Source organism: Microchirus variegatus (genome assembly GCF_963457635.1).
Source record: "Microchirus variegatus genome assembly, chromosome: 20".
NCBI classification, from domain to species: domain Eukaryota; kingdom Metazoa; phylum Chordata; class Actinopteri; order Pleuronectiformes; family Soleidae; genus Microchirus; species Microchirus variegatus.
The window spans coordinates 19806064-19817861 of NC_139821.1; the positions used below are offsets into that span (position 1 = coordinate 19806064).

The 11798-nt window shown below is 44.2% G+C and overlaps 1 protein-coding gene across 1 annotated transcript; it reads left to right on the forward strand.

The window, feature by feature from the left end:
* Window positions 1-410: 410 nt before the first annotated feature.
* LOC310941727 (extracellular calcium-sensing receptor-like) lies at window positions 411-11488 on the forward strand (the record flags this gene model as incomplete). Its single annotated transcript, XM_083906939.1, has 9 exons — window positions 411-550; window positions 632-926; window positions 1086-1172; window positions 1346-1615; window positions 1762-1965; window positions 2039-2314; window positions 2793-3020; window positions 10375-10498; window positions 10578-11488. The coding sequence occupies exons 1-9, from the start codon at window positions 441-443 to the stop codon at window positions 11486-11488; spliced, it is 2505 nt and encodes an 834-aa protein (XP_083763065.1). The 5' UTR covers window positions 411-440.
* Window positions 11489-11798: the final 310 nt, after the last annotated feature.

The window sequence follows — 11798 nt, forward strand, 5'->3', positions numbered from 1 at the left end:
GTCTCTGCGAACTATGTTTTTAAATATTTTACACTTACTGAGAACAAACTAATTAGGAGTGATTAGCCGTAACTTGTAAAACTATTCAATGAAGGATCAATAAGGGTCATTGAGACATTGGGATATACTGCATGAGCATGAGCATGCGCGCACACACACACACAAGCGTTCACAAATAGTATTTTTGTCCCTGCCCATAACACTTCCCATTCTGCCCTGATAGGTGGTGAGCAAGATTAAACAATACAGCAAGTCAATAAAATGGGTGATGTCGAGATGGAACTGAACTCAGAAGAGAAATTAACCAGAGCAAAGTCATGAGGGGATTTTTAGACACCAGCCTTCTATTGCTAATGTTGTTCTCTTACTTTTCCTCTGTTGTGTCGTCCTCTCTTTATTCCTCCTCTTGTCAGTTACAGGGACAGTTTAATCTCAATGGGATGCACAAGAATGGAGATGTGATTCTAGGTGGACTTTTTAAAATACACTTCTTTACTACTGATCCTGATCTGTCCCATACCTCACAGCCACAGCTGCCTACCTGCTATGGGTGAGTCTGTGAGATGTTATTATTTGCAGTATCTGAAGTGTTAAATGCATTACAAATATTGAACAGTTTTGTTTCTGTTAGTGTTGATATTTCAGGATTCAGGCTGGCTCAGACCATGACCTTTGCTATTGATGAGATCAACAGAAATTCCAACCTGCTGCCTAATGTGACTCTTGGATACAGTCTGTATGATAACTGCCTTGATCTAGGAATTGCATTCCGTGGAGCAATGACTTTAGCAAGTGGTCAAGACGAGCAAGTTACATTAGAGGAGAACTGTGTCGGAACTCCTCCAGTCCTAGGGATTGTCGGTGATTCTTCTTCTACACGTTCTATTGCCATATCCACAGTCTTAGGATTGTACAGAGTGCCTCTGGTAAGTTTATCTGACTCTCAAGTGAATCATTGTTTGATATAATTTTAATGAGTTATCAACATGAAATATTCTAGGTTAAACAGTTAAAAAAAAAAGAGTCAGCAATCAATAACTGTTTCCAGCATACGTGATCTGTTTGTTCTTTTGTTTTTTTTGCAGGTGAGTTATTTTGCCACATGTTCCTGCCTGAGTGATCGAGAAAAGTTCCCATCTTTCTTCAGGACGATCCCGAGTGATGCTTTTCAGGTGAAAACTAGTCATGTTATGTGTTCCGTTTACAGAGTCGTGTGGGAGTTGTGTGGTGTCAGATAGAACTTAATGACAGTGATTAAAACTGAGTCATTGATGAACCTGTAACAGGAATTCTAGTGAAAGATGATTCCAGCCTGTGCACTAATCCCTCTGTTCTGTGTCCACAGGTGAATGCTATGATTCAGATACTTAAACGCTTTGGTTGGACTTGGGCAGGTCTGCTCATCAGTGATGATGATTATGGAGTCCATGCTGCCCGATCTTTTCACTCCGATCTGGGTCCAGTTGGTGGAGGTTGTGTGGCTTACACAGAGATTTTGCCCTGGGGTGATGACCCTGCTGAACTCAGGAGAATAGTGGATGTGATGAGGAAATCTACAGCTCGAGTAGTGATTGTGTTTTCAAATAAGAGTCGCATGATCACCCTAATGAAAGAGGTCAGTCTGACAAAAACCTTTAGCCTGTATACAATAGATTTTAATAATCATGTTGCACCTGTTTGTTATTTTACCTGTAATTACAGGTTTAAAACGTATATATGTGTATATATATATATATACATTTGTTATAATGCACTATACAGGTTGTAAGGCAGAATGTAACAGGCCTGCAGTGGATTGCCAGTGAATCCTGGACAACAGCTGATGTGTTTCAGACTCCTCACCTCATGCCGTACCTGGCTGGAACACTGGGCATCGCCATCCGTCGTGGAGAAATACCAGGTCTCAGAGACTTCCTGTTACAAATACATCCTGATCTAAATCACAACACAGATGGAAACAACATGGTGAGTTTCCCTCTGAATTAGTATTTGTGACAATAACATACTGGTATTAATTTAAAAATAAATTATCTTCCAGGTGAATCAGTTTTGGGAACACATATTTCAGTGTAGATTTGCACCACCTCCAGCAGGTTGGGTAGAAGCTGGAGGAGAATTATGCACTGGACAGGAAGTTATAGAGAATGTGGAGACTGGGTTCTTGGATGTTTCGAACATCAGAGCAGAGTATAATGTGTATAAGGCTGTGTACGCTCTGGCATATGCTCTTGATGACATGCGGCATTGTGAGCCAGGGAGAGGACCTTTCAGCAACAACACCTGTGCTCATTTACAAAGACTAGAGCCATGGCAGGTGAGATATCAGTTTACGCTTAACTCTTAATTTAACCTTTGTATTCCTTGAAGACTTAAATTAAATATATTCACTGACTTATATTGTCTCACATTTCCTACATAGCTAGGTGATAGTAGGTTGATATATCAGGTCAAAGTAAGTGCATTTTAGCAATGGGATGTCACCTACAAAAATGAAAATGTTTTGGTGAAAATGATAGTCCTCTTTCATTTTATTTTCATGCCTCAGCATTGCTTTGAAGATGTCCATATGCACATCGGTCTTCTCCATTTTTGTAAACATCATATCTTTGGAAAATCCTCTCAACTTTGGCCCAAATTCTTACTTTGGCACACACTTAACTAAATTCCTTTTAAGTCAACATTCACATGATATTGAAGAAAATTGTGAATCTTTTGGTCAGCTGAGTCAAACTTGGCAGTGATTGTAGTTTTATTTCTTGTTCCTTCTATATCTGTTTCTTATACCCACAAAGCTTGTGTATTACTTGGCAAAAGTCAATTTCACCACAACATTTGGCGATGAAGTGTCATTTGATGAGAATGGTGATACCTTGCCAATATATGACATCATGAACTGGGTGTGGCTCCCTGATGGAAGAACTAAAGTTCAGCAAGTGGGAGAGGTTAAGAGGTCAGCCTTCAACGGAGACAAACTGACACTGGATGAAGACAAAATATTCTGGAACTTTGAACCAAAACAGGTTGCTTTTTAATTTTTTCAGCCTACATTTCTAGTTTAACCAACTCCTTGAGCCAAGGTTCACTATTATTCATCAGACTTACATGTTGTCATCTTGAATCAGAATATCTTTACTCTCATTGCACAAGGACATTAAAATGTTGATACCTGCTCTCTGTCCCAGTGCAACCTCAGCTATAAAGTGTAAAAAGCTCTATATAAATTTATAAAAAAATCCATGGTGTACCTCACCTTTTATCCTGTCAGCTGGGATTGGCACCAGCACCACCGCAACTCTCATGTGGAGGATAAATTGGAAGATGCTGAATTAATTAGTATATACTATAATATATACTATGATACATACATATATTTACACACACATATGTATATATATGTATTTATATATATATGTGTGTGTGTGTTTACAGTACTTTTAGGCCACCATTAGATTTGTAATGAAAATAGAGGATAATTATTTATATTTCACTTATCTGGAACACATCCAGAAAATGTGTATGCAGGTTTTTGTTGTTTAAAACTGAAAAAAACAAACAAAAAAACATCCTCTACAGGTGTCAAGTATTTAGCGTGATCTACCCTTACACTTGAACAATAACACAGCTCTGTTCATACTGGAGTGGAACCTTGATTAATGTTACTGGTAAATCCTGCGTTTGTCCTACTATTTAATTTAAAGAAATATCTGCTGTAAGAAATGTCTATTACGCCAGGTTTATTCAAGACATGCTTGAGCATTACATACACATGTTGCATGACTTAAACTCATTAACAGCTCCCTTATATATACGACCAAAGACCAGGTTTAAGTCGTAGTTAAATCGGCCCTTTTCTGGGGGGGAGAGAGCACAGGACCAGTGCATTGGTCCTGTTGCACATATATGTTAGTTATGGAGGTCTACTTACATACATTAACTTGTTTTTATGGTCAAAAACCTCCTAGTTGCTGTAAACGAGCCGATAGAAATCCTCTTTTCTGACGCTGTTTCTGAGCCGCGAGATTTCAGAGTGAACTCTGATCCCCAGAAGACAGAGTCTTGTGATTGGCCAATACTATTCAGCACATCCACTCTCAGAAGCGCAGCTCCCCCCTCTGGAACGGTGGATGCACTGCTCCTCATTATCAAAACATTGATTTAACAATGTTTAAAAATAGCTTTGTCACGACTCCCCGCCACAGTCCCTTTTATGACTTTGACCGGGAGTCAGACCCAGAGTCAGAAGACACTGTCGCTCCTGCTGTTCAGGAGAACTGGTGTTTACGTAGCCGGACCGGGTTTTTTCAGAGATCTCGCTGAGCCTGAGATTACAATAAAACACAGCGTTCTCAGCAGTGGCTGAAATGTTTGTTTAGAACCTTCAGGGCTTCTTAAACAAGGTAATGACACAGATACACACTCAAAAACAGCGTTAATTTGAACTTCCGGTCTAGGTTCGATTTAAGACCAGTTGAAAAATTGCAAGGATTTACATTTTGCACTGTTGGCTCTTAACAAGGTTCTTAGTAGTGCTTCAAAATGCAAAAATAACAAATGGGAGTGAGACAAAAGAAAGAAAAAAAACATTGAGTAAGCAATGTATTGCAAACAACCATTAAACTTAAAAAGGCTGTTCATCAGCTGATCAAAAGTTTAAGACCACAGCTTTTAAAAGCCTAAATATTGTGGATACAAAAATGTGGATACAGTGCCATTTTCTGTCAGGTATCCACAGAGTCATGACCTCCTGATGGCAACATGGGAACTGGTGTCTATTTGTCTAAACTTCCCTTGCCATCCAATCCCAAATGTTCTCAATTGGATTTAGATAAGGGGATCACGCAGGATGGTTCAAAGAGTGATGTTATTTCTCTGGAAGACGTCCTTTGTCAGGTGGGCATTGTGAACTGCAGCGTTTTCCTATTGAAAACCAAGTCATTACCACATAGACGATGGCCTTCAGTCATGAGGGATGCCCCCTGCAACATTTCCACATAGCCAGCTGCAGATTGACACTTCTGCACAACCTGAAGCTCCATTGTTGCATTGAAGGAAATAGCCCCCCAGATCAGGATGGCGCCCCCCCTCCACTGTGCCGTGTAGAAAACATCTCAGGTGGGATCTCCTTGTCATGCCAGTAACGTTGGAAGCCATCAGGACCGTCAAGGTTAATTTTTTTCTCATCAGGGAATAAAACTTTCTTCCACCTTTCAATGTCCCATGTTTGGTGCTCTTGTGCAAACTCCAAACGGGCAATTTTTTGCCGGTGAAGGAGACGTTTTTTGTTCTTAAAATCTCTCTCTTTCATATGCCCTCTAATGGTTATGGGACTGCAGTTGGCACCAGTGACAACCTTAATTTGAGCCGAGGATCATCCCGTGTCTTGACGGACAGCCAACTGGATCCTCCAACTCAACTTTTTTGTTCCATAACCCGCAGCATCTTTTAAGGAGGTTAAAATTACTGTCTTACTGAGTCCAGTAAGACAGCCATGCTACCTTAGCAGCAATGGCACGCTGCGAGAGGTCTTGCTGATCAACAATCCAAACGTGTTTAAAGACATAATGTCTTTTTTGCCTTTGCCGTCAGGAGGTCATGACACTGTGGATACCTGACAGAAAATGGCACTTTTGATCAGCCGATGAACAGCCTATTTCAGTTTAATGGTTGTTTGCAATACATTGCTTACTCATTTTTTTTTGTCTCACTCCCATTTGCTCTTTTGCATTTTGAAGCACTACTTAGAATAGGGGTCTCAAACTCAAATGACCTGGGGTCCACCGAGCGTCTACTTTGATATTTCACATAATTTCACATTAAAAGTGATTGTTTTGATATGGAATTAAAAAAAGTTGACAATATAAACATATTCATGACATAGTAACATAACATAGTCATAAAAAACATACAGAAATAACCAATCTAATTCATGATAGAAATGAAGATGGTTTTGTATGGTTTTGTTTTGTCCACAAACCAAAACCAAATTTTTGGATCAGCAGGCACGACATCTGGCTGAGTATACCAGGCGTAGTGTTACACCTCCTTTTGGGTATATCTTTCTCTTGTTGAATAAGGTCAGTAAAGGCGTTGTACTCGCTCCCTCTCCTGACATTTTGTGTCATTAGTTACGGGGGCTAACGGTTAGCATTGCCATCTGCGTAATCGGTACACAGCTGGTTGCACCCATCTTTCATTGGAGATGTATATGTTGGAGAAGCCAGTGTACTCGCTCCCTCTCCCAACATCTGTACTTCTGCTACCCCTCTGAGTAATTGTACAACGTGTACCACTTTCCTTTTTTACTTTTCCTGTGTCGGTGAAGACGGTGCATGCGCTCTCTCTCCCGACATTTGTGGTTAATTACAGGCACTAGCGGTTAGCATTGCTTGCTCGACCTAGCGTCTGAGTAATCGGTACACTGCTGGTTGTACCCACCTTCAGTTGTAGTTTTATATGTCGGAGCAGCCAGTGTGCTCCCTCTCCGGACATACACGCTGCTGTTGTCTGTGAGTAACTGTAGCGCTTTGACTTAGTTTTTCCTGTGTTGGTGAAGGCAATGTGTGCGCTCCTACTCCCGAAACTGGTGTTGTTACTACCCAGCATTAGAGGTTAGCCTTGACCGCCCGACCGACTGCTAATCGGTACACCGCTGGCTTTACTCGTTCTAGTGCCCTGTAGTTAGAAGACGTGTTCCACTAAGTCTAACTGTATTAGACACTCATTGGTGAAGGCAGTGCATTCGCTCCCTCTCCCATCACAGGTGTATACCACTACCTTTAGTAACAGCTGACTACGAGCTGTGTTTGATCGGTGGTGACAGTTTGTATTTTGGCAGAGCAAGTTCACCTTTGCCGGTGAAGGCAGTGCTCTAGCTCCCGCTCCTAGCATAGGCAGCTGCTGTTGCCCTAGTGGTTAGCAGAAGTGTGAAGAGCCCACTAAGGCTTACTGTATTCATCTGTTGCTTGGTGACCACTCATGCTCAACCTGTATGGCCTCTCTGCAATGAGCTGTAGCTTCATTCCCCATGCAGTGCGGGTTGCCAGACTGGCTGATATTGAACACCTGCTGGGTCATGTTCCGAAACAGGACCAGTGATTCCCGGGCGCGTCCTCCGGGAAGAGGGTCAAGGAGTCTAAACTGGGCTCCAGGGTGGACCAGTTGACTGAGTTAATCAAGATGAAGACCCTCTTCCTAGCCATCCAGTCTGGGACCGGCGCAGTGGACGTGGGCGCTCCTGCTTCCCATACCACCATATTCGAACCAGAGGAGGATGTGCTCTTCTTGGCGGCTTCAGCCACCAAGTTCACCGACTACAGGGCAGATGTGGTTCCCCAAGATTCTGCCTCTCCTCAGCCCACAGTCCTGGTGCTGGGTCCGGGGATGACTCCATTTTAGGTTTTTGGGATAGCTGCTGTTGAGGTGCTTGAGCGCACATTCCAGGCAAGGCGAACTCGACAGCAGCTTTCTGGGCTTCACAGGAGTATGCCTCCTCCAAGCAATCCTGGGGGTTCTCCAGCTCCCCCCAGGTGCCGCTCTCTGCCACAGACTCTCCCCAGTGGCTACCTCAGGTTGTGATCGTTGAGCCGGTCACCGAGCTTTCAAGCCCCCAAAAGACTTCCCGCTAGACATCCTCAGACCTTTGATAATGCCCGTGGTCCCCCCAGGGCCCCTATAGGTCGGGGGACCAGGTGCTAACAGTCCGAGGCTGGCTGTTTTTCCCAGCAGCTGCACAGCTATGGCCGGGTCAGAATGACCATCATACATAACCCAGCAAAAACCCATGCCCTCAACCAGGAGTTGTTCACCCTCCTGGACAAGGGTGCCATCGAGCCAGTTTCTCATGTAAAAGAAAGACGGCAGCCTGTGCCCTATTCTCGACTTGAGGGGACTCAATAGGTTCCTGAAGGTCTTGAAGTTCCACATGCTCAGTACTGCAGAGGTTCTGTGTACTTTTGCCAGAGTGGAATGGTTTACCTCAACTGACCTGAAGGACGCATACATTAATGTCCCCATAGCGCCACACCACTGGCAATTTCTGTGGTTTGCTTTTCAGGGCCGCCACTATCAGCTCAGGGTGCTCCCGTTTGGCCTCTACCTTTCACCATGGGTGTTCACTAGGTGTGTGGCAGCAGCCCTCTCACCCCTGCAGTCACGGGGCATGAAGGTCCTGCCATATCTGGACGACTGGCTGGTCTGTGAGCCATCCCGGTCTCAGGTGACCCGAGACGCAGTGATTCTCCTCTCACATGTAGCCCAGCTCGGTCTCAGAATGAATTTCACAAAGAGCTGCCTGGTAACCTCACTTAGTACACTTATTTGGGGGTGACCCTGGATGCTGTTGCCATGAGGCAAGGTCTGCACCGTTGCTGCAGGTGTCCCGGGACCTCCTGTTGTGGGCGGCCCCCCACTTAGCCAGCATAAGGGTGATGTAGTTGCCTTGGGAACGGAACCAGGCAGCAGACTTCCTATCACGTTGCAAGCCTCCACCGGGGGAGTGGCGGCTTCAGCCTCACGTGGTACTATATCTGGGACGTCTTCGGCAGGGCAGTGGTGGACCTTTTTGCCACAGAGGAGTCGACCCATTGCCCCCTCTGGTTCTCCTTGACAGAGGAGGCCATCCTCTGGGCCAGGATGCTCTCGCCCACGATTGGCCAGAGGGTCTTCTCTTTGCCTTTCCGCCAATGCCTCTGATTCCTCAAATACTGCAGAGGGTCCTCCAGCAGGGCCACAGGCTGCTATTGGTGGCCCCCTTCTGGCCAGGGAGGACATGGTTTCCTCTGCTGCACAGGCTCTGCTGAGGCTTACCGTGGCGTCTCCCCGACGCAAAGTTGTAAAAGCTGACAGTGCAATGACAACTCTAGGATAGAAGCTGTTTCCATTTGTTTTGGTTCTGAAGGCCCTGAAACGCCAAATGGCAACAGTTCAAATGGGTGATGACCAGGATGAGATAAATCTCTGAGGATGCTGCGGGTTCTCTTGAGGCAGCATGATCTGTAGATGTCCTTGAGATATGGAAGAGTGTGGCCAATGCCCTTTTGGACAGTGTTAATAACCTTCTGAAGTACCTGTCTGTCTGCTGCAGTGCAGCTGGCAGACCAAGCTCGATGGCTCAGCTTAGTACTGACTAATTGGAGCAATGGAAGAAAGACACAAACAGCTCTTTTGCCAGGTTGTCCTCAGGAAGTGCAGCCTCTGATGTGCCTTCTTGAAAAGTGCCATGGTGTTTCTTGTCCAGTTTAGGTGATAGGTTTGCTGGACATTTGGAGGACTTCAGGCAGGGTGGGATTGAGGATTTGGATAGGGACTGGTGAAGACACCAGCCAGCTGGTCTGCACAGTCCCTCAGCACCCACTCAGTCACATTATCTGATCCAGCAGCTTTAATTGGTTATATTGGCAGAGTGCACCTGACCTCCTGTCAGGGGCTGGTGAATGGGGGCTGGCAGCTGTTGAACCTTGAAGCGGGTGAAGAAGTGGTTCAGATCCTCAGCTAGTGAGGTGTCACCGTTGGCTACAGTTAAGCTGTTAGACCTGCAGTTGTCAATCTTCCTCTTATATGCTTTCGTGACCTGCCTGATGTCTCTCATTAGGTGGGCTCTGGCAGCCCTATAGTCCAATTCATAACGGGAAAGGTTAGCTTTGTAGCCTTGTAAGCATTCTGGACATTGGAGTAGACTTTGTCCAGAGTGTTTGCTCCTCTGGCAGCACATTGTGTGTCCTTGTGGACACACCTTCAAATCGGCATTGGTTAAAATCACCTATTAAAATGTGTACTGCCTCAGGGTAGGTGTTATTTTGAAGACTGATGGCATTGTTCAAGTGACATTGGCTACATTTGAACACAGACTGTTTTTTCAAGGGCTACATTAGCATAAGCATCTGGTGGTATATATACTGCAGTCACCATGACAACCGTAAACTCCCAGATGTGTGTCTCTGCATTTAGCAGTCAAAAACTCCAGGTCTGTACAGTAGTGGCTGTCGATGGGAATAGTAATAGTAAAAAAGTTATAGTTTACAAATCGTTCACTCTAAAATCCAATGCTTTTGAAATCCTGGCGAATGTGGACAGGATTTGCATGACAGATGAGACAAATTCAATGAGAGCGCAGAGCCGCTGTGCCTGTGCACATTGCCATCTTTATTACTTATCTTCCCCTGTCTGTGGTGATAAAGGCAAACCCTGTGGAAACGAATTTCCCCAAGGGGACAATAAACTAACTAACTAACTAAATCCCATGTCCAAACCCCCATTTTATGACTTTGGACCATAGTCAAATGCTTAAGCTCCATGAAACACATCAATAGACATGGAAGATAGAAAGTATTAAGAGGCCCTCAAGGAGTAGAATAACAGATATGTTTGTCCACACAGCCTCCTCGGTCAGTGTGCAGTGAGAGCTGTCCTCCAGGTACCCGCAAAACCAGAAAGAAGGGGGAACCTGAGTGTTGCTTTGACTGTGTCCCTTGTTCTGAGGGCGAGATCAGCAATACAACTGGTGAGTGTTAAGTATTAAACATCACAGTTCAGATATGTTGTATAAACATGTATCTCATCACCTTTCTCTCTTTTCTCAGACTCCATGGAGTGCACCAGTTGTCCAGAAGATTTCTGGTCCAGCCCCCAGCGTGACCACTGTGTTCTTAAGAAAACAGAGTTCCTCTCCTACCATGAGCCTCTTGGTATCTGTTTGTCAACCACTTCCCTGTTGGGCACATGTATCTGTGTTGTTGTTCTCGGCATCTTCATCCATCATCACAGCACACCTATAGTTCGTGCCAACAATTCAGAACTCAGTTTTCTTCTCTTGGTGTCACTCAAATTGTGTTTCCTGTGTTCATTGCTCTTCATTGGACGACCCAGATTATGGACTTGCCAACTAAGACATGCAGCATTTGGAATCAGCTTTGTGCTTTGTGTCTCATGTATCCTGGTGAAAACCATGGTGGTTCTGGCTGTATTCAGGGCCTCCAAACCAGGAGGTGAGTCCAGTCTGAAGTGGTTTGGTGCTGTGCAGCAGAGAGGGACAGTTCTGGTTCTGACTTCTGTTCAAGCAGCAATCTGCACTGCATGGCTCATCTCTGCTTCACCAGTGCCTCATAAAAACACCCAGTATCACAATGACAAGATAGTTTATGAGTGTGCGGTTGGGTCCACAGTTGGTTTTGCAGTTTTACTTGGTTATATTGGTTTACTGGCTGTCCTCAGTTGTTTGTTAGCTTTTCTAGCAAGGAATCTTCCAGATAGTTTCAATGAGGCCAAACTCATCACTTTCAGCATGTTAATCTTCTGTGCAGTGTGGGTGGCATTTGTCCCTGCTTACATCAGCTCACCAGGCAAATATACAGACGCAGTGGAGGTATTTGCCATCCTGGCCTCCAGTTTTGGCCTCTTGGTGGCACTGTTTGGACCCAAATGTTACATAATCCTGTTGAGACCAGAGAGAAACACAAAGAAAGCAATCATGGGTCGAGGCACCACAAAATAACACTATTAACTCTGCTGTTTTGATCCCCTCTGTATTTTAGAATTTAGTTGTGATTAGCAGGTCACAAAAGAGGCATTAAATATGTGTTGATAAGAAAAAAAATTGAATTTTGTTATTTTTCTATAGCCTTCCCTTATTCCTCTTATTATTTAAGAGTTGATATAAAGTTGATGTAATTGCAGATCACCATTTAGTTAGACGGGTAACTCATTTGCTCCATCTTTATAGAGACTCAAGAACAATGACCAATTATTACACACAACAACACTGCAGAACTAACTTAATTAGAATAACTAAAATTGACGACTGT